This window comes from Mustela nivalis (genome assembly GCF_964662115.1).
Source record: "Mustela nivalis genome assembly, chromosome: 6".
Lineage (NCBI taxonomy): Eukaryota > Metazoa > Chordata > Mammalia > Carnivora > Mustelidae > Mustela > Mustela nivalis.
The window spans coordinates 99,754,789-99,778,199 of NC_139025.1; the positions used below are offsets into that span (position 1 = coordinate 99,754,789).

The 23,411-nt window shown below is 40.5% G+C and overlaps 1 protein-coding gene and 1 long non-coding RNA gene across 15 annotated transcripts in view; one reads left to right on the forward strand and one right to left on the reverse strand.

The window, feature by feature from the left end:
* Positions 1-19,532, forward strand: part of LOC309867884 — a 44,605-nt gene extending 25,073 nt beyond the window's left edge. For 2 of the 3 annotated variants that reach the window (XR_014313371.1, XR_014313373.1), the window contains exons 3-4: positions 12,765-12,837; positions 15,175-19,532. This is a non-coding gene — a long non-coding RNA (uncharacterized lncRNA). The remainder of the gene's footprint in view (positions 1-12,764; positions 12,838-15,174) is intronic. The other variant, XR_014313372.1, reaches the window with a different exon arrangement.
* IQCH (IQ motif containing H) overlaps positions 1-23,411 on the reverse strand; it is a 191,303-nt gene that overhangs the window by 140,500 nt on the left and 27,392 nt on the right. For 9 of the 12 annotated variants that reach the window (XM_082736986.1, XM_082736985.1, XM_082736980.1 and 6 more), the window contains exon 5: positions 19,551-19,667. In XM_082736986.1, the coding sequence (XP_082593112.1) occupies positions 19,551-19,667 (117 nt within the window). Of the gene's footprint in view, positions 1-8,639; positions 9,125-19,550; positions 19,668-23,411 lie in introns of those variants that run through there. The other 3 variants (XM_082736982.1, XM_082736983.1, XM_082736989.1) reach the window with 3 other exon arrangements.

Consider the following 23,411-nt stretch of genomic DNA (forward strand, 5'->3'; position numbering starts at 1 on the left):
CCAAGCAAGACTCAATAGTGGCCTACTTATGCTTTTGGTAATGGTGGAGTAGCTTATAACTGATTAACCCTCCTGAAGATAACACAGAAGCTAGAAGAAAGTTGATCTTGCAAAAAGGGGACTGCAACAGCTGGAGTTTGTGTGTATGTGACTCTGGCCTGGAAGCACTTCTCAGTCCAGGAGATGCAGAAGGAAGTCACAGTCTTACTGGCTAGAAAAGTCAGAGAATGGCCTATAGGCTCTAAAAAGGCTGAAAATGAGGGGGAAAACCCAGAAAAAAAAACGGCAGAGACCCAAAATTTACAAATAAATGCCATACAAATCCTTGGCAGATCCTTAATCTACACCTAAATTGAAGAGATTCCCGCTAAGCTACACCTAAATGGAAGAGATTCCCCCTAAGCTACACCTAAATGGAAGAGATTCTAAGGAGCCCAGCAAAGATGCACCAGTTAACAATTTGAAAAAAACTGAGCAGAGATTTCAGCTGCTACTCACCAAGGAGAGAGTTTGTGGAATTTGAGTCTAACAAATTAATTGCCTATTTGAACAGTCATGAACACATTAGAGAGCAAGGTGCAGAATACAGAGTCTCCATAACACATCATTTATAATGTTCATAACAATAAAAAATTCACCCTATCTACAAAGAAATGGCAAAACGTTTACACAGGAGAAACAGTTGTCAATTGTAACAGATCTTAGAGATAATGTTTTATGGTAAAGATGGTGGTGATAGTTTCACAGGTGTACATGTAATCTTCAAATTCACCAAGTTGTATACATTAAATATGCACAGCTTTTTGTATATCAATCATACTTTAATAAAGTAGTTTTAAAAAAGAAACAGGATGTCAAGATGATTCAGAGGGCAGAATTAGCAGATAAAGACTTTAAAGCTGTTATTATACATACTTTAAAGACATTGAAGGAAATATTATCATAAGGAATTAACAGATGGAAATTCTTGGTAGAGAAATGAAAACTATAGAAAAAGAACCAAATGGAAATTCTAGAACTGAAGAGTGGAATATGCGAAATGAAAATTTGTCGGATAAGCTTGACAGCAGATTGGAATGGGCAGAAGGAAAGAGGGTGAACTTGAAGAAGAAAAATCAACAGATATTATCTAATCCAAAGAATAGAAAAAAAAATTTTTTTTTAGAAGAATAGATCTTGGGCAGTTGGTTAAGCAGCTGCCTTTGGCTCAGGTCACGATCCTGGAGTCCTGGGATTGAGTCCTACATCCAACTCCCCGCTCAGCAGGGAATCTGCTTCTCCCTCTGACCTCTCCCCTCTCACACTCTCTCTCTCTATCATTCTCTCTCTCTCAAATAAATAAATAAAATCTTAAGAAAAAAAAAATAGGTCTTCAGGAACCCATGGGACAATATCATGTTGTAAAATTTGTAGATTGAAGTCCCAGAAAGAGAGGAGAGAGAGAAATGTGGAGGAAAGTATTTAACGAAATAATGGCCAAATGTCTCCAAGTTTTCTGGAAAACACAAATTTACAGATGATCTTAAGAAGCTCAATGAACCTCAAAGAGGATAAACACATGGACTCAACATAACCAAGCCCCTGGAAGCTAAAGACAAAGAGAAAAACTTGAAAGCAGTCAGGGAAAAAAAAGAAAAGAAATATCCATTATATAGAGAGAATCAATGATCCAAATGATGACTGACTTATTAGAAACAATGGAACTTTAAAGCATTGAATTAAAAAAAAAAAAAAAAAGCCCTGACAACCCACAATTCTATGTTAAAGCAATATAAAGACTTTGGGGGGGAGGGGCAAAAGAAAACAATGAGTCACCAGTAGGCATGTGTTGCTTTGCCTTAAGCAGACAAGAAATGCTTAAAGGAAGTTTTTTAGGACAGAAAATGACACAAGATGGAAACTTAGATGTCTGTTGTAAATATAAAATACTATGTGTTTTTCTTCTCTTAATTTCTCTGAAAGACAACTGGCTATTTAAGGCAAAAATTTATAACAGTTTACAATACATTTAAATCACATGACATTACCGCAAAAGATTGGGACAATAGCATAAATGGAATTCTATAGTTGCAAGTTCCTTTTCTTTTTTCCCTGAGATTTAATTTATTTATTTGACAGGGAGAAAGAGAGGGAGGGCACAAGCAGCGGGGTGAGGGGCAGAGGGAGAAGCAGACTCCCATGCTGAGCAGAGAGCCTGATGTGGGACTAAATCCTGGGACTCCAGAATCATTACCGAAGCTGAAGGCAGACATTTAACCAACTGATCCACCCAGATGCCCCTAGTTGCAAGTTCCTTACGTTGTACTTGAACTGGTGCAATATTAACTCTGAGGAAACTCTAATAAGTTGAAGATGCATATTGTAAATCCTAGAGCAACCACTAAAAATAACACAAAGAAGTGTAGTTCAAAATATAACAGACTATTAAAAATTTTTTTAAATCATAAAACCCTAAGTTAGGCAGACAACAAAGGAACAAAGAAGAGATGTTAGAAATAGAAAACAAGTAGAAAAATAATTGTTCTACATCAAAGCATGTCAATAATTATATTAAATGAAAATGGACTAAACACTCTAATTAAAAAGCAGAGATTATCATACTGTATTTTAACTACAAGATAAAACCATATGCTATCAATAAGAGATGAATTTTAATTTAATTTAATTTAATTTTTAGCAAGACAGCACACATGCGCAGTGGGAAGGGACAAAGGGAGAGGGTGAGAGAGAATCTTAAGCAGACTCCATCCCCAGAGCAGAGCCCAACATAGGGCTCAATCTCATGACCCTGAGATCATGACCTGAGCCAAAATCAAGAGCTAGATGCTTAACCAATTGAGCCACCCAGGTACCCCAAGGTGAATTTGAATTTAAGTGATAACAACAAAAGGTTGATATACCACATAAATAGAAAGCCAGGGAAGGAGGAGTGGCTACATTAATGTCAGACAAAGTAGGAAAATATGTAGTATTGTCCTAACACTTTTCCAGTGAAAATAGTTAAAATGGGGCACTTAAGCAAAACTTGCCAAAGTGCCTTCCTCTGGAGTATAGTTCTATGAACTATTCTGTGAAAAAGGGTCAGGAGAGGTTTGGACAACACTTCTCACTGCACAGACACCCTCCTCTGGAAGGTTCATGGTGCACTACAGCCAGGCCATGACTCCAGGTGGCTTAATGGTGTAAAGGTCAGCCTAACTTGCTTCAACCTTACGTTTCCTGTTTTTATGGGGCCACAAAACTCTCCTTTCATGGAACACCTATTCACGTTCCAAAGAACCAGTATTCTTTGGAATACATTTTGGAAAAAAACTGACCAGAAGTTTAGTATATAGCTAACAACTGTAATCACTGTGCTTCATTACTGTGAGACCATTCTGCAAAGTGAAAAGATAAGGGATAACTTGGTTTTACATAAAACGTTTCTTCGAAGGAGCTTGAAACATACTGGATTCAGGGCTTTTTCGATGGATTCAAATAGAAGTCTAATTACTTCTTATTGCTATTTTTCCTCTGTAAATTTAATAGCATTGCTCAGTGGCGTTCCAGTAGAAATTTAAACCTTCTGGAAAAGCGATTACAAGAGAACAATAAAGCACTGGGATTTCATCTACACGTCTGTTACATCTCATATAAGAAAAAAGAATGACTTGAGTTGCTCACCCTTGTGACTTTTGCATATCGGTGAATATTATACTACACCACCACTCAAACATTGTCACAAGATATGAAAAGACCGCAACCGGAGACCTCTGGGTTCTCTGCCGTTCTTCTTCTGTAAACTTAGGGCTGTGTATTTCAAACTGATACTTAGATTGAATCGGTGGTCTCAGCCTTCAGTGGGGGCCCATGAGAGGAAGTGAGTTTAAGTGGTGGCCCTTTCAGTGAAAACCAAAGAAAGACTTTGTGGATGGGTTTATCACATCTTATAATTATTTTTGCACTGGCGATTCATCGCCTTAGTCTAGAATACTCTGCCAGTCTCTAGGCGTTGTTGTTTAAATACTGGCAAGGGTCACAAGTGAGAGGGAGTTTGGTCCTCATTTACCTCATACCGGCAGCTGGGTTGGCACGCAGCTGCAGAACTCCTGGGGGCTCTCTTTATTTAATTTGGCATCCCTTCCTGAGCAGTATTGAGACTTTCACTTCAATGACTCCGCAGGGCTTTGCCATAATTTCTATGCTGTATCAGTAAACTCTGCTGGAGAGACGGCCAGGCAAACCTGAGAGCACGCTAGGAACGCGTCCGATTCAAGTATTTTGGCTTAAGTCAAGGATGGCGTTCACCCCATATACAAATCCAGCCCGTTAAAAAAATTCATTATTCATCAGTAGAGGTCTGATCTGTAGGGAATAGTATTTAGTCATCTTGGTAGTCTGTGTGTGTGTGTGTGTCTGTGTGTGTGTGTGTATGTAAGACCCTGTCCTTTTCATCATTTCTTTTGAGATAATTTGACAGTCTGAAACAGACTGTCAAAAGTAAATATAGGCCCAAATTCTGAGTAAGCCACATATTTTTTTAATATTTTATTTATTTATTTGATAGACAGAGATCACAGATAGGCAGAGAGGCAGGCAGAGAGAAAGGAAGGGAAGCAGGTTCTCTGCTGAGCAGAGAGCCCGATGCAGGGCTCAATCCCAGGACCCTGGGACCAAGACCTGAGTCGAAGGCAGAGGCTTTAACCCACTGAGCCACCCAGGTGCCCCATGAATAAGCCACATATTAATTAAAAAGCTTGGTCATTAATCTTAGCCTCTGTGCTCTGGGTTTCTTTTCTTTTCTTTTTTTTTTTTTTTTAAAGATTTTATTTATTTATTTGACAGACAGAGCTCACAAGTAGGCAGAGAGGCAGGCAGAGAGAGAGAAGGAAGCAGGCTCCCCAGGGAGCAGAGAGCCCGATGTGGGGCTCGATCCCAAGACCCTGGGATCATGACCCGAGCCGAGGGTGGAGGCTTAACCCACTGAGCCACCCAGGCACCCCCACCCTGGGTTTCTTATCTGTAAAATGGAAGTAATGATCTCTCTGACACACTATAAGTATTAAAAGTGGTAACCCGTAAAAGTCACTAGGACAAGGTCAGGTTTACAATAAGCACTCAATAGATGCTTTGCGAAATGCATAACTGCAAAGAGAAAACATCAGTACCTTCTGTGAATTTTGTTTCCACAATCAGAAGAGAAAACAGTTTCACCTGATCTGCTTTTCTGTTTTTTACATCTTGGTGGCGGTCAGAAGAGGGAAAGGAAGGGAACCAAAGGAAATTGATTTTGCTCAGAATCAGAATGGTAGGTTGTCAGAACTAGGAGAAATCTTAGGGACGGGTGTGATCCAATGCCCTAAATTTACCAATGAACAAACCAAGGTCCAAAGAATATAAGTGATTTGCCCCCAATCACATAGAAGTCAGTGACTGATCCAGGACTGGGGTCCAATAAAAAGATGGATTTTTCTTATAAGGCACACTGCTAATATTGTGTGAAGCTACAGTGTTAAAAAAATCTTCCTTTGGCTAACTTGAAAACTAGTTCTCCTTTTACAGCTTTCTTACTATTTTCTTCTTTTTTAACACTTCACTTTAATCCATCAGTAGTTTTCTTTGGGTTAGGATGTGAAGTTAGGATTTGACTGAACGCTTTCTTCTTAAATCTTATTCCAGTGACTTGGCACCTGACTTGGCACTGACTTGGCAGTGACTTTCCCCCTGACCTACAGTGTCACCTTCCTTACATTCAAAATTATTTTTTACACTAAAGCCAATAGCCGTGCTCATTCTTTTTTAATCCCATTGATCTGTCAATTTTCCTACCCATAGGATACTATTATAATTATGTTAATGTTATCATATGTTTTAGCAAGTTGTCTGGAAAATTTACCTTCATTAATCTTCTTTAGAAAAAAAAAAAAAAACAACAACCCTGAAGCTCTTGCCCATTTATTTTTTTGAGAAGATGAACACTGGCAAGTTGAAGAGAATTAATATTCCACACAGACCAAATAAAACCCATAAGAATCTTGATTGAAATTACATTAGATATAAATATTAATTTGGAAACAACTGGCATTCTTATTATAATCATTTATCCTTTTCGGGAATATGATACATCTTTTTATTTATTCAACTGTTCTTTGATGTGGCTCAGTAAATTCAAGGCCTAGCATGTCAGGCTTTTAAAGCATGCCATGATGAAGGGAGGGGAAAATAAATTCTCCCTGAAGAGATCTAGGGAGATATTGTTTACGGCCAAAAAAGAGGAGTGCTCTACAAATGTAACCAAATGAGGTACATGGTATTTCATTACTTAAATTAACTTGACACAGCCTAACTCAATGATACAGGTCTTTACCAAGTTGTTACTCAAAGTCATTAACCACATTTGCAACAAGCAACAATACATGTATGTTGGGTTCTTATGAGACAGGGCACCATGTTTACAGTTTAATTGAAGTAAGTTTCCATCTTTAAAAATACCAGCTCTAGAGAGTAGGGTTTTTTTTTTTTAACCTTTTATTTATTTGAGAGATACAGTACGATTGAGGTGGGGGCGGGGAGGGACAAAAGGAGAGGTAGAAGCAGACTTCCTGACAAATGGGGAGCCTGACTCCAGGCGCTATCCCAGGACCCCAGGATCATGACCTGAGCCAAAAGCAGACGCTCAACCAACTGAGCCACCCAGGCACCCCGAGAGTAGATCTTAAATGTTCTCACAACACATACAGAGAAGAGGTAATTATGTGAAGTGATGGACAATACCGTTTCAGAGTAAAGTATATACATGTATCAAACCATCAAACTGGACCCCTTAAACTTACACAGTATTATTTGTCGATTCTATCTTAATAAGCCTGGGTCTGGGCAGGAGAGTACCAGCTCCTCTTCTTGTCCTAATCGCTGAGGTAATATAGCCTCTTACTAAGTAGTCTGATCTTTTACTTCTATTCCCAGACTAAGGCAGAGAAATTTCTCCAGCAAATTCCTTCGTCATCAAGGGAGCAGTTTTGGGCTGGGTCCCAGATCTACTCCTCAGGTGTAGGTCAAACTCATCATCTTCAAGGCTACCTGGGGGTACCGTAGACAGACTGGCTGAGTTTGGATTATAACCCTTGGACTGACAGCTGTGTGACTTTGGGCAAGTTATTCAGCCACTTTGCCTCTGTTTCCCCAAATATAAAATGGAAGTCATAATCATATTTCACTCGTAGGGTTACTGTGAAGATTACACGAGCTAATCTGTGTATATTGTACTTCCATCATGTCCCGCATGGAGAAGCACTCAGAAATGCTGGCTAGTATAAAATGCAATGTCCTGGGCAGGTAATACATTTCAGCTTAAGATGCAGCCCAGAGCTAAAGCACAGCGAGTGTCCTGAAAGTGTTCAAGATTAGAAATTGGGAACTTGTGGGGGAATGATCTTCCCTTCTATGGAGGTTTAGGTCCTACACTTGAAGCTGTGGGTAAATGGAATAATAAACCCACGACTGTGGGAAAATGGCAGCATCTTCCCTTGGGATTTCAATGTTTTAGATAAGATGATAATTCCACAATGAGAGGGTTGCAGTTTTAAAAATTCTTGGCAGAAAGAATCCTCTTCCCCCTGCTAAATTGTGTGTGTGTGTGTGGGGAGATATTAAATGAATCCAATATTAAGTATCCAATCTCTAAGTGGATCAAGAAGAGGAGGTTGGGATAATGTTTTCTTGACAGTCAGCTACCTCTCTTGCATCAATGCCTGTTTTTACTTTACAATGTCTCCTGATAACGTTCTATGAGGATCAGCCCCTTTTGGGGGGGCGGTGGTTAGAAATGGAAAACAGTATTTTGAAACTCAGGAGAGAATTTTCTTTAGAACGCATTGAACAAAGTGGTTAGGTCACATGAGATATTAGTACAACTGAACCTAACTACTGGCCGCATCTGGGCCTCTCTCACCAGCCTGGCATGCGGAAAAGAGAATTCCTTTGCTCTAAGTGGCCTCAGCGGCTTGAGAAAGTGTTCAGCACTAAGTACCACATCTGGGCTCTCCGTGGGAGACAGGGAAGCAGGGTATGTCACCCAGAAACCCCCAAGGATCCCTTGAATTATTGGTTCCTTCCCACCTCTCTTGTCTTTCTCTTTCTCCTCCTGATGCCTCCTCCTCATGCCTCTGATTTCTTCCAGCCGGGGTCCCTCTCCTGCTCTGGGTATTTACAGTGATTCAGATTGAAAGAAAGAGTAGTGACAATGAGATGTGTCCCTCCCCCACTCCTATCCCCAACTCCGAGCCTTAGGCTAACAAGATGAGTCATGATCGGTGGGTAAGCTCTGTGCCTAAATTGCTTTGAAAGACTCAGGCCCCCATAGGAAGGTCGTGTAACTAGTGTTACCAAACTGGGGGCCAACTGGAGATAGAATTCCCTTTTATAGTAGGAAATTAGTAAAAAGGAAAGCAGTGGTTAAGAACATAGGCTGTTAATACCGGATAGACCTAGATTTGAATCTGGGTGGTCCCACTCACTAATTGCATGACTGAAGCAAGAAACGTAATTTCTCTATGCCTCAGTTTACCAGTGAGATGGGAGTCCTATTACTCATTCCACGGGCTGATATGGGCATGGATATAAGAAGCTCAGGGCTGTGCAACATAATGCGCAGAGTCAAGTTCAAGTAAATCGTAGCTATTTATTATAAAAACTTGAATCGGAGAGTCAGAATTTCTCAGTGTCCATAAAACACTCCGCGGGGAGGTATTCATATCCCTTTGGCAGGAGTAGCTTCACAGATGGATGCATCAGACTATGGACGTGTGGTGCTGCTCACCGTGAGGCTCGTCCAACTAATTATCCTCAGTCAGTTTCCGTGTTCACCAAGCAGCCTTCTAATGGGGCCTTCCGTGTCGCTTTTGAAGAAGGAAACAATGCACTCACCAGATCAGGCTGACTCGAACATTCAGGCTTGTCTGTCCATTACAGCTCTCCTTAGAATAAGTCCGATGCCATTCCAGTTTGTATGTCGGTCTCTCACGAGTTCAGCTGCGTCCAAGAGATGGATCCAGAATGAGATCTCTCACTGTGAAGTTGAGGGTCATACCCTGGGATGCACCAAACCAGCAGCACTCCTGGGCTCTCTAAGCTGCAAACTGCCGACCTGCGACGCACATATAGACTGGAGGTCACCTGCCAGCCCCAGCAGACTTACTTTTGTGACTCCTGTTCTAAGGATAAGAGCACTTTGGTTTTTCCTTCTTGCAAAAGAGCAAAAATAGGAAGACAAAAGCCTAGCCCCTGAATACCACTCCCCCCCCCCCCGTTAGCTTAGAGAAGTCGGGAAACACACCCATATTTTAGAAAACACTTACAGGAAGATAGTCCCCTGGGCTATTTCTTTGCATAAGCAGTTGGGACCACAGCAAGTTAGGAAGTGGGTGAGATTGGGGCCTCACACTGTCCAGTGCTGAGACTGGTAATTAACAATAAGGAAGGGAGAGTGTGGAGAAGGGGTGCAGGGTGGAGTTGGGGGGAGGGCAGATAGCATTTGCGAGGAGCCATTCACTCCTGTGCTCCACCTGGCTCTCCTGCCTCCACCAATCTTGCCCTAGATCCTGTTTTGAACTAACGCTGGAGGGAGAGGTGAGATGTGCAGATTAATGATGGGGTTCCAGTAGAGTCTTTGGGAGAAGTGGGGGACTATTCAGTGGGGGACTGGCAGCTCTGGGTGGCCATTCGTATGACAGGGACAGAGCTGCATGGGAACGGTGAGGGAGAAGGCTTTCTGCAGAAGTCTAAATAGGCCGTTTCAGGAACATTGAACAAGTTCAAGAGATACTGCTAGATAATACTATTCAAGAAATCTTTATTGCCAGAGATAGAGGAAATCGTTTAATAACCAATGAGGACACCAAGGGAAAAGGATCGTTCTGGAGAATTCTAAAGCTGCCATTCGGTAAGAGCATCTGGAGAAGTGATCTAATTTCAGAAACTGCCTTCAGCCCTTCTTTTTAGGATCTAGGCTGAGATCACACAATTAGATTTCGGTAGCCCATTCAAGACCAACCATCAGTTGGCCTTACCCATCCAGCCACATCTTTTGCTCTCTTCCCTTTATAAAAACTCAAGTTGGTTAGGCAAAGCTCCAAGCCACCTTCTGTTACTCCTTCTTCTCCACTTCTATCTTTGCTTCTATAGCTTGTATAGCTTCTGGTCCTTCCAGAAGAGCTTCCCCTCTTCTCTCAGCCACGCCCGCCAGATCCTCCAAGGCCTATCTTGTCTCATGCTCCCTACCTCTGCCCTGGAGGCAGTTGCAGTTATCATTACTCTGGGCCAGAGGCTGGCAGTTCCCCAAGGCGCCAATGCAGCATTAATCTGGGAGTCCCAGAATCCGAGCCGTGGCCCTGACGATGGCTGTGAACAAACCAATTTGTCTTCTCAGGATACAGATGGGACATCTCAGTCCTTAGAGACTGAATGATGTTCCCATGACCACGAGGCTATGACAGCAGCGGTGGGGCTCTATTCATACCTACGTCCTCCAAGTCTTCTCTTGGGCTATGGTTCTTTCCATTGAAGAGCTCATGGCTACTTCCAGATCTCATGGTTGCCAACCATAAGCAGATTTACCCAGGCTATCATTGCAGATAGAGATGGAAATCAAAGACTACATAAATTGGATGTTTTGGTGGCATGTTGTCCCAACGTTATAGCCTAATGAGAAGGATCTCCTCCAAATAAATATCTTCTGGGCTTATATTACACATTTTGATTCCAAGCAGATGCTTTTAAAGAAAGTATAGGGTGAATTACTCTAGTCTGTGGGTACTTACTTCTGTTCTACCAATGAGGTTTTAAAAGGCTAGGAATGTATACTTGAATTCAAGTACAGTTTAAGGTACAATGGGTTAGAATATTGGAGAACACAGCAATTGTATTTATTCATCTCAAGTACCTCTCAGTGGATAATTAACCTGGGCCATGATAAAAACAATTCTATTAGGCCCATTTCTCTTGTGGCTAATGTTACTGTGCCACTTGCTATAGTATCTTTTCCTTTGCTTCATTCTAAATAGAATGCTACTATAATCATGCAAGCATTACCTCTCATGTAGCAGTTCCATTTTCCTCCTTGCAATGGAAAAGCCACAGTGGTTAGAGGAAAGCAGGAGGTTTATATTTTCACTCATGAAGATGCAATTCTTATGAAAATCTGCAGTGGTGGTCTAAATATATCCATGGTAGTTTTCCTGTACCAACCACTAAGAGAAGTGAGTTTTTAATCCATAAAGAATGCAGAGTTTTTAGGATACTTCTCTGTTCTGATACATACTTTGCTCCACACTGGATATTTGTGGGAAAGTGAAAGAAATCTTACAGGGAGTTCTAATTTGTGGGGTGGGTCATGGACCCCTTTGGGAGTCTGGAGACACCTACTCTTAGAATAATGTTTTCATAATGCATGAAATGGTATACATTGGCAACCAAGTATACTGAAATACAGTTCTAGCCATGGACCCCCGATGCCCTAACACTGTCATAGAACTGACTCAGACTCCACCAGCTACAGAATTTTGTGCTCCTCAACGTGCAATTATGAGGTTAGAAACATAGCCTCCTGGTTACTAAAACTCAAGCTTAAAATCCAAATCACAAAGTGCAAAGGCATCGGATCACATCAGGGAGCAAGGCTAGCTGGTTAGCAGGTGGCTGCTGACCTGGGATGATGGTTCCAGGGCAGTGAAAGTCTCTTCCTGCATTCCCAAATCCCCCTTCTCCCTGTCCACTCATGCTTGAAATCCCTTAATAGAGTCTAACTCCTTTGGTTTAATTAAATAGAGGATTTCCTCTTGTTAAAAAACAAAAACCCACGGGAGAAGTAATACTCCATGCCAAAACATTTTCAAATTTATTTTCAGGAGTAGAGCTATTTTCTTTTCAAATGCAACCTTGAATACAATGCCGATATGTAAATAAATGCAGGTTTTATAAGACTTTAGTGTAATTCTACATGTTGAATTATATACACAAATAAGCATATATATTATATGCAAATCAACACTGGAAACAACGAGGTTGTCTTAATGAAGGCAAATTATGAAATCAAGAGTGACAGATAATAACCACCATCTTACATCCATCTCAGCATACGATTTATTTCTGTATTTTTTTTTCCTTACATGCATTTTGATGTCAGTGGGTAAGGAATTTCAAAGAGCTAACAATTTGTTATGGTGTTTATAATCTTCGGACTTCCCTCAATTAAAATGGTCCGGGAGCTTTAAAGGATAGTAGGAATTTTTTGTTTCAAAATGGAATCGCTAACGATACCTAAAAACTGCTTGTATTCCTTAGTGATTAAGGATTAGTTGGTGAGTACTTAATTTAGGGAGATTTTTCCAGCAGATTTCATAAATACTTTGAATCCTAACTCCCCTTACCTACTTCATAACCTTAGGCGAACAGTGTAATCTTAGTCTCAGTTTCCTCAAATGTAAAACGGTTATAAAAACAGCATCTATTTTATAAGGGTTAAATACGAGAGTGTACCTAAAGCACTGAGCACAACATCTGGCACAGTTTGGCAAGGGTTCTTCTTCTTAGAGGGGTTGAATGACTGGAATTATTTTTCAAATGTGTCCTGTAACATTGTAAGACATCCCACCTGCCCCAATGAAATGTCTTCTCCGGTACCTCGGCACCCTTCTCTTTCAGATAGTCACTCAACTGCAAAACAATCTAATTACATTTTGTGTTTTGAGTCCAGATTTTAAGGGGATGCTTTACTGCTGATGTTTCAGGTATGGCTGTAAGCGAAGTCACACAGCGGCCCCGCATTGCCAGATGAGGATCGTACGGTTCATCTCCAACCAGGTGAGAACCAACCCAAACCTAAAATGAGCAACGAGGGGTGCCTGGGTGGCTCAGTGGGTTAAGCCACTGCCTTCGGCTCGGGTCATGATCTCAGGGTCGTGGGATCGAGCCCCGCATTGGGCTCTCTGCTCAGCAGGGAGACTGCTTCCCCCTCTCTCTCTGCCTGCCTCTCTGCCTACTTGTGATCTCTCTGTCAAATAAATAAAATCTTAAAAAAAAAAAAAAAAAGACCAAGTCCTTTGGCTAATGAGACTTGTCCCATGACCAAGGCAATTATAACATCAACATCAATGCGTATTTGTTTAAAAAAAGAATAAATAAAATAAAATGAGCAATGAGACGATCCATAATGCTGTATTCTCACCAGATAACATGTATTCTTATAATTGTACCACTGACTGTTATGCTGCCCAATGGGAGCTCCAGAGAACTTGCCCGGCCCTGCGTGCACGGTGGCCCACGTGTGTTGTAGCGCTGACACCCGCAGAATGCTTAGTAGGGGCGAGGCGCTGCTTTAAGACCTTGACGCGTATCTGCTGACTTAACCTTCGCTTATTTGTGTGATTATTATGGGAGTGTATATGAGCAGATCTGAATTTCAAAATATGACTAGTACAAAGATACAACCTATCTAATAAAAAAAAAAAAAAAACACCTTTCTAGGGAATTCAGATGTGCTTTGGTATGTCACCCACGCATGCACAGAATTAACCTGACTGCACAAACTAACCCATTGATGGTATCTAGTAGGTACTAGGTACTGAAACCTAAATATGTCTGTGTTTTCTCTACTAGAAAATGGTTCAAATACTTATCAAAAAATGAAATATGAACTAAATGTTTGCAGTCTTCCTGAAACTCGCCAGAGTGCTCCATAACAGTTTGAAAACAAGAGCATTAAGCCTTATTCCTCATTTATACGAGTGTGAAAGAAACCAAATCAGATCCTTCCCCAGGAGCACGGGTGTAAAGGCGGAGGAAGTATGAGATTTCTAATATTAACTCATTTTCTCCGAAGCCAGGAGCCTTATTAGGTACCTATGGTGTGCCAGCAATGTTATGTTATCTGTGATTCCCAGAACCCCCTTGCCTAACGGGCACCACTATCCTGACTCTGCAGAAGAGGAAACTGAGGACTTGAGATTGCATTTTCTTGCCCAGGGTTGCATAACTGGAAGATGGCAGATAGGACCCAAACTGACTCACTCAACTCCACCTGCTTCCCACCTTACCAGACCACCTCCAGCCCAGCCTCCCCATTTTATAACCCTGGAAGATGGGAATGAGTGAGTGGAGTCACCTGCTCTTGGAAACAACTAGTTGGTGGCAAGGCTGTGGCAGGAATCCAGGAGTGAGGCTGTTTCACAAGGAAAACTCGCTCAGATGGCCTAGGGGGAGGATGCCCTATGCAACCAGGGTGACCGCGGCCAGCCACATCGTTTCTTCAATTTTGGACTCCGCATCAGGTCACTTAGTTTCAATCAGAGACTGGACGTAGGAGACAGACCAGTCCTCTCCTGTGTACTTATTATGTGCAAAACACTGCTTGGGGCAAGGAAGGTTCTGAAAAACAAGCAAACGGAACAGAAAGCAAGGTCCCTGCCCTCATATTAGTGTGGGAAAGAAGGCATCATGATAGGAAATACTAAACAGAACCCTTGGAAGGTATTTCAGCAACATTTTGGTGCTCTCCCTCAACCCCTACAGTAACGTTAACAGTACAATCGGGAAAATCGCCACTAGTCACAACTAATATTTTCAGAGCCCTTATTTGTACCAGGACCTTTGCTAAGTGCCTTGAATTCTCTCCTCTAAATCCCAATACAATCTTTTTTTTTTTTAAGATTTTATTTATTTATCAGATAGAGATCATAAGTAGGCAGAGAGGCAGACAGAGAGAGAGGGGGAAGCAGGCTCCCGCTGAGCAGAGAGCCCAATGCGGGGCTAGATCCCAGGACCCTGGGATCATGACCTGAGCCGAAGGCAGAAGCTTTAACCCACTGAGCCACCCAGGCGCCCCTAAATACCGATATAATCTTATGAGATACTCTTATTATGGACATTTTACACATGAAACAATGTAGGCTGTTTCTGGGAGGTCCCTCATCTGGCAGGAGTCACACCAGGCAGTCTAGTCTGACCCAGAATCCCTACGCTGAGAGCTAGCGAGTGCTGGGAGTTCAGCATAGGGTTGGAGGGTCTGGGAAGGCATGCAGCATCCCAACACAGAAACTCAGGCAACACATTCTCAAGAAGTCCTGAAACTCCCTATCGCTGGATTGTTTTTGCATCTGTTATCAGATGAGGGCATAGCCTCTAATAAATAGCCTCTTCCAGCTCCCGGAGTCCTACTGGGCTTTTATGAGAGAGCCCAACGGCAGCCAACGACAATCGTCTCATCACTTTTTCCAGCTTTTCCAGGACTCAACACCCAGGCAGAACTGACGTTCTAAAGAGCAGCCACCTAGAAAGGCGATACGCCACCCTGTCCACGGGCACCACCACTGCCATATCAGTGGTGTACATCTGAGGAATCAGGAGGAGCACGAGAAGTCCTTGATTTCTGGAAAACTCTTTCCAAGTGACCCCACGAGAGAGCTCTCTTTCGCGACAGAAGTGGGGATGCTGTCTGTGCATGCCGTCACCACGCTTGGGTAATGACTGTGTGTCATAAATATGGCATTTCTGAATGTCTTTAAAGCAATTTTCCTTTTGTTCCACTAATTTAATTTACCAAATGCTCCTGGGAAAAGGAAGGGGGACCAAGATGCTGACTCCACGTTTCCTGGAAAACCCACATTTTCTTTTTAAACTGCTCTCCAAGAAATTCCATCTGACTGTTGTCTGCTGGCTGCCTCAGACTCTCCCTCTGTCAAAAATTCTGACCCGGCAGGTGTGAGAGAGAGGAGATGCGGAACTTGAGCGAATACCCACATCTGTTTTTGGAAAAAAGGAACAGAAGCAGCACAGAAGGAAGTAAAAGAGATAATTGCTGGCTTGAACTACAATACATTTTACTTGTGGGCAGAGGGCCAACTTGCAGCAGGCAGAATAGGCAGGCCCGTCTTATTGGAATTCAGGGGTGGGCCTCCGTTCTTGTCCGGAGACAGCTGTAAACCAGCAGCCCATGGCATCGCAATCAGGCACCGAGTTTTGTCAAGGAATGCTGATACGTACAGAACCAGCTTTGTCTGCTTCAACTGCACCCCTGCCTAGTGAAATGACAGTCAATCTCTGATTCCAGATGACAAGAACGGGAGGAAAACTTAAAACAAATGGCGACCTTTCAAAAGATTAATTTGTTTACCAACAAAATGTTCCCTCTTTGTCATCTGAGATGGGGGTGACCTTCACTTTCCCATATCTAGGCTGAAAGGATGCTGACTATAGTCATCTGTTAACTCCATCTCAGCAATTATTCCCTTTTTTATTTTTAGTGACAAGAAGGGTTTATTAATTCACTCTGCTTCTTGTTATGGTTTATAAATGCAACAAGCTCATTCTGAATTACTGCAGTGTAACATCAATTTGTTTAAATCTAATTCTGCTCCCATCGCCAAATTACGTTGTGACTGTAATTGTGGCCATATGCATGGGGCTTAAAACACAATCATGTTTTGAGATCGTCCTTCTTTCTCCCCACCCCCCCCCCCGCCCCAGCCCTCCCCCTTTCTTCTGGGGCTGCTTCTAATCATTTGACACGAACACAATTGCCTTACTTTTCATTACTTTATCATCCCAGAAACGAATGTACTTTCACCAGAGAGATGACTGTGTGCACCCCAAGTGAAACAGTAAAGAATGAAACTATGATTTGTGAAGTGTGGTTGCTACCCAACTAAGTTAGTGAAAAACACCGCATAACGTATGACTCATAAAATCGAGAAATCATAATAGTATTAAATTCAACCTCATGAATAAATAAGAGATTCTAAGTTTACATTGCATTATATATTTATTTATTTGGAAAGTGGGACCAAAGGACTGGTATAATTCTACAGCAACTCCTAGGTTGCCAACAAGAAAAATGGTTTTATGATTCTTTTCTAGGTCATAACAGTTATAATCAGAGTTATTTGTGCAGCGATTCAAAGCAATGTTTTGTTTGGCTATTTTGTTATGCATTCATAATTGTTCTTTTAAAATTCATGCTAACAGATACATGTTTCAAGCCTCGTAAGAAACCCTTTTTATTTAAACGAAATAAATCAAAGTCAAATTTTCTGTAGATCTTCGAATGCATTGCATCAGAAAATCTAACTGGAACTAGACGGCAGTGAGGAAGTGTGAAGCTGATGTATCAGAGATTTCTTCTTGTGTCCCCGTGCTTGTGAGGCTCTACTCTAAAACCTGTTAGAGAGTTGTTGTTGTTGTATAATTTTTCAGACTTAAGATATTGGAAAAAAATCATCAGTGAGTGTCACTTTTAGTACTTTTTTATAAGTTGATTTTACATATAGTTACAGTATATACAATTCTGAAGGCATATGGGTATGTGTGTGTGTGTGTGTGTGTGTGTGTGTGTGTGTCTGGGGTATACGTGTATTCAACGTTGTAAAACCTCTGCACCAACCCCTTATGATTAGGAAGAACATACCTCTCTTCATAAAATGGAGAAAATATCAGTTTCTAGGAACTAATCATGTAGATCAGCTACATACTCAAATCTGCTCTGTCAAAAATGTCGAAGATTATTTACAGGCTTTTGACAAGCTGTTCAAGTTTCATAAGAAGGAAGAAAACACATGGCCCTCGGCAGCCAAATCATAATCCCCTCTGAGTGTTTAGAGTAGTTCTAAAAAGCGATTAGCCTTGATGCTGCTTTTCTAATTAACTATACATCCCAGCGCTAGACACATTGCTTCAGTTTGGGGAAGGGATTTCAGAAACATTTTTATAAGTAGTAAATCACAGCTGTATCTGTTTCCAAAATTTCTACGTGATTGTTTAAAACCAACACCCAAATATTTCTCGAACGGAACTTTTGGCACAGTGATTCCATTTTATAAATCCAAAATGAAAAATACTGACTTTCAGGGACTACCTTCGTATGTATATGATGAACTGATGGGGTCAACTCTTTTGATTGAAATGCTAATAGCTTGAGGAAAATGTATCTAATGTCCATACATTTTAAAACGCTCTGGTGTAGATTTTCATTGAGTCGAGTTTAATGGGAAAAAGGATCTTTAATACAATAAATGGGTGTATATTATTTATGTATCATGCAAGACCAAGTCCTTTCCTAAACCCTCTGGGTTCGAAGTATATGAGCACAATAACCAAAGCACTCATCCTCTTGGGAATTAGAAAAAAGAATATATCAAATGACCCAGATTTGGGATATAAATTCAAATTCCTATTTATGTCTGAATCTTCACTCCCATTCATTAAAGCCAAGCATAATCCTCTCTAAATCTAGAGGCGTGCCTTTTTTAAGCTTTAATACTCATCAGGAAAAGTTTGCGGAAAATGCAGTGGTTACCTCGGGCTACAAAGCCCCAGCACTCCACCAGCTAAGCCAATATTAATTCTAGATTGAAGCGGGAAACCAACAACAACAAAAGAGAAATCTGCTTCTGTCTGTGCAGCCAGAGAAATAATATTTTTATTTCAAGGGCTTTGGGCTCATGGGAAGCAGATAAAAACACTTTCACATTATTCATAGTGACATTTTAAATAAAGTTTCAGCAGGAATAAAAATATCTAACTTTCTGGTTATTTCTTAGGCCATAGAAGTATTTCTATGATAAAGTGCACTTAAGCCAAACCTGTTAGAATAACATAAAGCACATAGAAAGAAAGTAAAATATATATTTCAGGGTTATACGAATGAAGTAGGCAGATGAAAATGTCTGTGTGGGAAATTTAGAAGATTAATCCAAGAGACTATTCTGGTTAGAAAGAGTTTTGCAATTTAATTCTAAAATCCATCTTGTTTTTTTAGTTTTGATCTCCCCAAACCATACATTTAAGAGCTTTTGAGAGAAGGTGAAGGTTAAAAATGTATTTACCAATGTATAGGTGTCACCTCAGTGGTTGTTTTCAGTATTAGAAATAATCGCAAGGCAAATAATTTCTCAATTAAAATGAAGCACTCCTGTTAAATCTCCTAAGAAAACCCCACAAAACAGTACAGTCCTTGCTTTGGGACACTTTGCAGCCATTCACTGGCAAATATGGGCACAGACTCTGAGATCTCTTAATGCCAGTCTCCATTTGATCGTTGTTCCCTCCCATCATTTTGCTCACATAAAGAATGATTCCACGCTTGCTCCAGGTTTAGAATATTATTCTTAAATTTTGTGTACCGGATGGTCATATGCATTGAAGCTGATTACCATGCCGCTGTTTTCTTTTGCTTTTTCTAATGGTAACCACACTATCTAAGAAATAAAATATTTAAAATTTCTCCTTCATTCTTTTTGTTGTTGAATTATTGCATCCTTGTTAAAATTATGATACCAGATTATTTAGGGACATCAGATAAAACAGACATTTAAACGAGCTACAAATAGACCTTTAAAAAAAATAGGTTAACATGTTTTCAATCATTTGTAATTATAAACAGAATGAAAGCCACTCCATTTCATCTCCCCAAAATCCTAAGGATCAAAATCTTTACTTAAAATCTACATTGTAGCTTATAAAATATATGGCTTTTGATTCTTAAAAAAAAAATTAAGAGCTCATTAAAACAAGTCATTACTTACACATGCTTTTCTCTGATTAATATATGGCAAACTGATCCCATAGTTCGCATTTACAGCAGTTCTGTGGTGGACGTTCTCGGGATCCTGCATGATTTTTACATTCAACCCTATCTTTCGCTGAAACAAAGAAACAATGAAACTTTCATGCTGAATGAACAAAAGTGCTTACTAACATTTTATATGCTCAAAGGAGTGTGAAGTTCTTTGAAAATAATTATATAATAATATAGTTCTTATGGCAAAAATTATATATATGTACATATATATATTTGGTTTTATTTAGACTGCTAATTGGTCTCTTTTATTCACAGAAAAAGAACTTTGTGTAGATTTTCCTCCATGTCTCCTATTGTTCATAAAAATATATCCTTGGACACCACTCATTTCCTCCCAAATAATACCAGAAGCCAACCAAGGTAGACAAAGGACCAGAATACCTGGTCTCGGTCTATTTTTAGCTTTCCAGGTCAAGAATTTTGCCAATGAAATCTATACTACAAACACACAGGTAGAGGGCTCCCTTGGTCTGTTAATGTGGCCATTTTCCTCGAGGGACATTTACAGGTGAATCTCAACTTTGGACGTGGTGAATTCACCACAACATGTTTATTTACTTCTTCACAGAGATTTTGCTGTCTCTAGGAAAAATGTGTGCTGTCATTAGAAAAAAATGTAAAAGCATGTCATTTGAACGACGTGTTTCTCATTTTAAAGAATTCAAATTAGTTACTGCTGAGATACCTAACTGTAAACCACCAGAGAAGACAGCACAGTGGTGGTGGAAAAGGGGAGAGACCTAGCTGGGTTCCAAACTTGCCCTCCCCTGGACCGCGTGCACGTTAACCTTGGGTAAGTCACTTTCCTTCTTTGAAAGTAAGTTTCTTTACTTGCCAAACACAGCAATTGAGGATCTCTTTAAGAACTACTCACCTCACACCCACCCTCTAAACTCCACCCCTCCCACCCCAACCCCCCTCCCCCATCCCCCCCCACACACAGCAGCTCGCCCCACCCCTCCACCCTGCCACACACACACACACACACACACACACACCCTCGGCGGCTTCGGTATTCTATGATTTCAGACTAAAAGGTAAGTTGACACTTAAGTAATATGACATTACAACCGTTTCTGAGGACTTGTGACTTTTTATTGTGATATAATTCACATTCCATAAAATTCACACCTTTAAAAGTATGTAAGTCAGTGGTTTTTAGCATATTCACAAAGTTGTGCAACCATCATCCCTAATTTCAGAACATTTTCATTGGGGTGTCTGGGTGGCTCAGTCGTTAAGCGTCCGCCTTCGGCTGAGGTCATGATCCCGGGGTCCTGGGATGGAGCCCTGCATCGATCCGGCTCCCTGCTTGGTGGGAAGCCTGCTTCTCCCTCTCCCACTCCCCCTGCTTGTGTTACCCTCTCTCGCTGGTGTCTCTCTCTGTCAAATAAATAAAATCTTAAAAAACAACATTTTCATCACCCCCGAAAGAAACCTCACACCCATTAACAATCACTCCCTTATTTGCTCCTCCTTCCAGCCCTTGGCAACTGCTAGTCTACTTTCTATCTCTTAGATGTGCACTTTCTGGGCACTTCATATAAATGGAATCCTAAAATACAAGGCCTTTGTTACTTTTTAGAAAGGCGGTGTTGTGAGCAATTAAAAAAATTTTTTTTTCCTTTCAATTGAGTGTCTTAGTTCTGGGGGTGATGTGGTGCAACAGTTAAAATGGTCATAGACACCGGCAAGATTGGTTCAGGATCCAGCTATTTCTTTGATGATAAGCGTTCATGAACAGGGCTGTGCCTAAGGTCAAAGTGAAGGGGAAGCCTACAAAGATACCTATGGGATGTACGCTGTCCAGATAATTTATTTTCTAACACAGGCCCCAAACCTCCCTTTTGTGTGTGTGTGTGTTTTAATAGCAGTTTTTAAGCCAAATTTCTAAATAATGGCACTCAGCTGTCTACTTTATTTAACCCGTGCAGGATAGGTTGCAAAGAAAGCATATCTGTTTCCTTCTCCTGGAGGTATGTGGGGTTGCAAAAGCAACATCGTGTCTAATTATAAATGGCTTTCCTTCTGCGGGGAACCCACACTCACAGCACCACTCCGGGGCTTTTGTGTGGAAACTGAATGTCTCTTCTATGGAAATTAATACCTGAACATAATTTTTTCCTTCTTAATTAAACTTTCAGAATAATTTCCACCCCACCAAGGATTAGGAAATTGCTAATATGTATTATATTGACTGGGTGTGGTTTCTGTAATTAGAGTGCTTTTTAAATGTGAGCCCTGGATACAACTGATGGTAATAGCTTCATCTATCATGTCTAAGCTTTGTTAAAACTTTTTAATTCTGGGATCATTGGCTTGGTGGACCATAGCAGTTTTCTTAGTTTTATTATGCTCCATCAACTTTGTGTGGCTATGGTACGGGTATAGGGAGGAAATGATCAAGTACAGAATCATTGTTAAAAGTGGCATCAAAATCCAGTTCTCTGCTCATTGTTACATTTCTGTGGCACTGGGCATAGAACTTTATAGACGGGAATCCAAATGTAAATAGAAATCCCAAAGGAATGACAGGTTGTAATTTCAATTATGTATTAGCTGGCTTCTAAAAGCAATTGGAGAGGTCCTTTAAAATGATTAATGTTCTAATATTTACTAATTTGGCACCAAAACATGTATATACCAAAACAATAATAACACATGATTAAGTTTCCCTTTTAAAAACATATAAAAGAGACCACCTTTGAATAATATTAATGTATCAAACAGCTTTGGTGTAAATCACTACCAACTACACTCCTAATTTTAATTTGTCTCACAGTCCACCCATAGAACTGTTTAGGAAAATACTTAAAAGCCTAAGCTGCATTATCAAACCCAGTAATAAGATCTTTTCAAGAAAAACTGTTGTCCGTTTAAAAAAGAAAAATTGAATTAATCATTCCATTAAGCAGAAGAGCGAACCCCAGAAGGTAATTTCTACCAACAGCAAGATAAATATTAAAAATAATTTCAGAAATTTTTCTTGAATTGATCAAGAAAAGGCAGCCATTTATTTAATCTATCTTGAGTCACTAAACCATCCAAACTTGGAATTCTCTCCTTTTGATAGTAATTACAAGCGGATATATCAAATGTGACTCTCATTTAGACTTTGGCTTGTAAGAACAAAAGTTATTATCAGAGCCAATTACTGTTTTACCTACATGGCCGCACAGAAGCAGGGAGCTCAATTTTCATCTCATCAGTGATTCTGTGGTATTTATTTTATTACTATGCCCACAAAGCTATCTAAGAAGGAAATAGCTTATGCTATTAAAACGAGGGTTTAAACATAAGAGGCTAAGGTTTCTTTTCGAAGAAGTTCTGAATTAAAAACACTAGGCAGCGTGTCATACCAGCTCCCCAGACATGGGCAGACTATAAAATGACCTACATCTGAGCAGTAGATCCCACACAGAGTAATCAAAATTGAAATGCTTCACAAACGAAGTTGAGACGGGCTATTTACTAAGTTACGGTATTATCAGCATAACATTATTCTCAACAGTGTTTGCCCCAAGTAATGTCTTCTAAAGTGTATATTGCTTAATATCCTATTCCCACTGGTTAAAGACCTCTGCTGTTTAATCTTTTTTTTTTTTTTAAGATTTTATTTATTTATTTGACAGACAGAGATCACAAGTAGGCAGAGAGGCTGGCAGAGAGAGAGAGAGGAGGAAGCAGGCTCCCTGCTAAGCAGAGAGCCCAAAGCAGGGCTTGATCCCAAGACCCTGAGATCATGACCTGAGCTGAAGGCAGAGGCTTTAACCCACTAAGCCATCAGGCACCCTCTGCTGTTTAA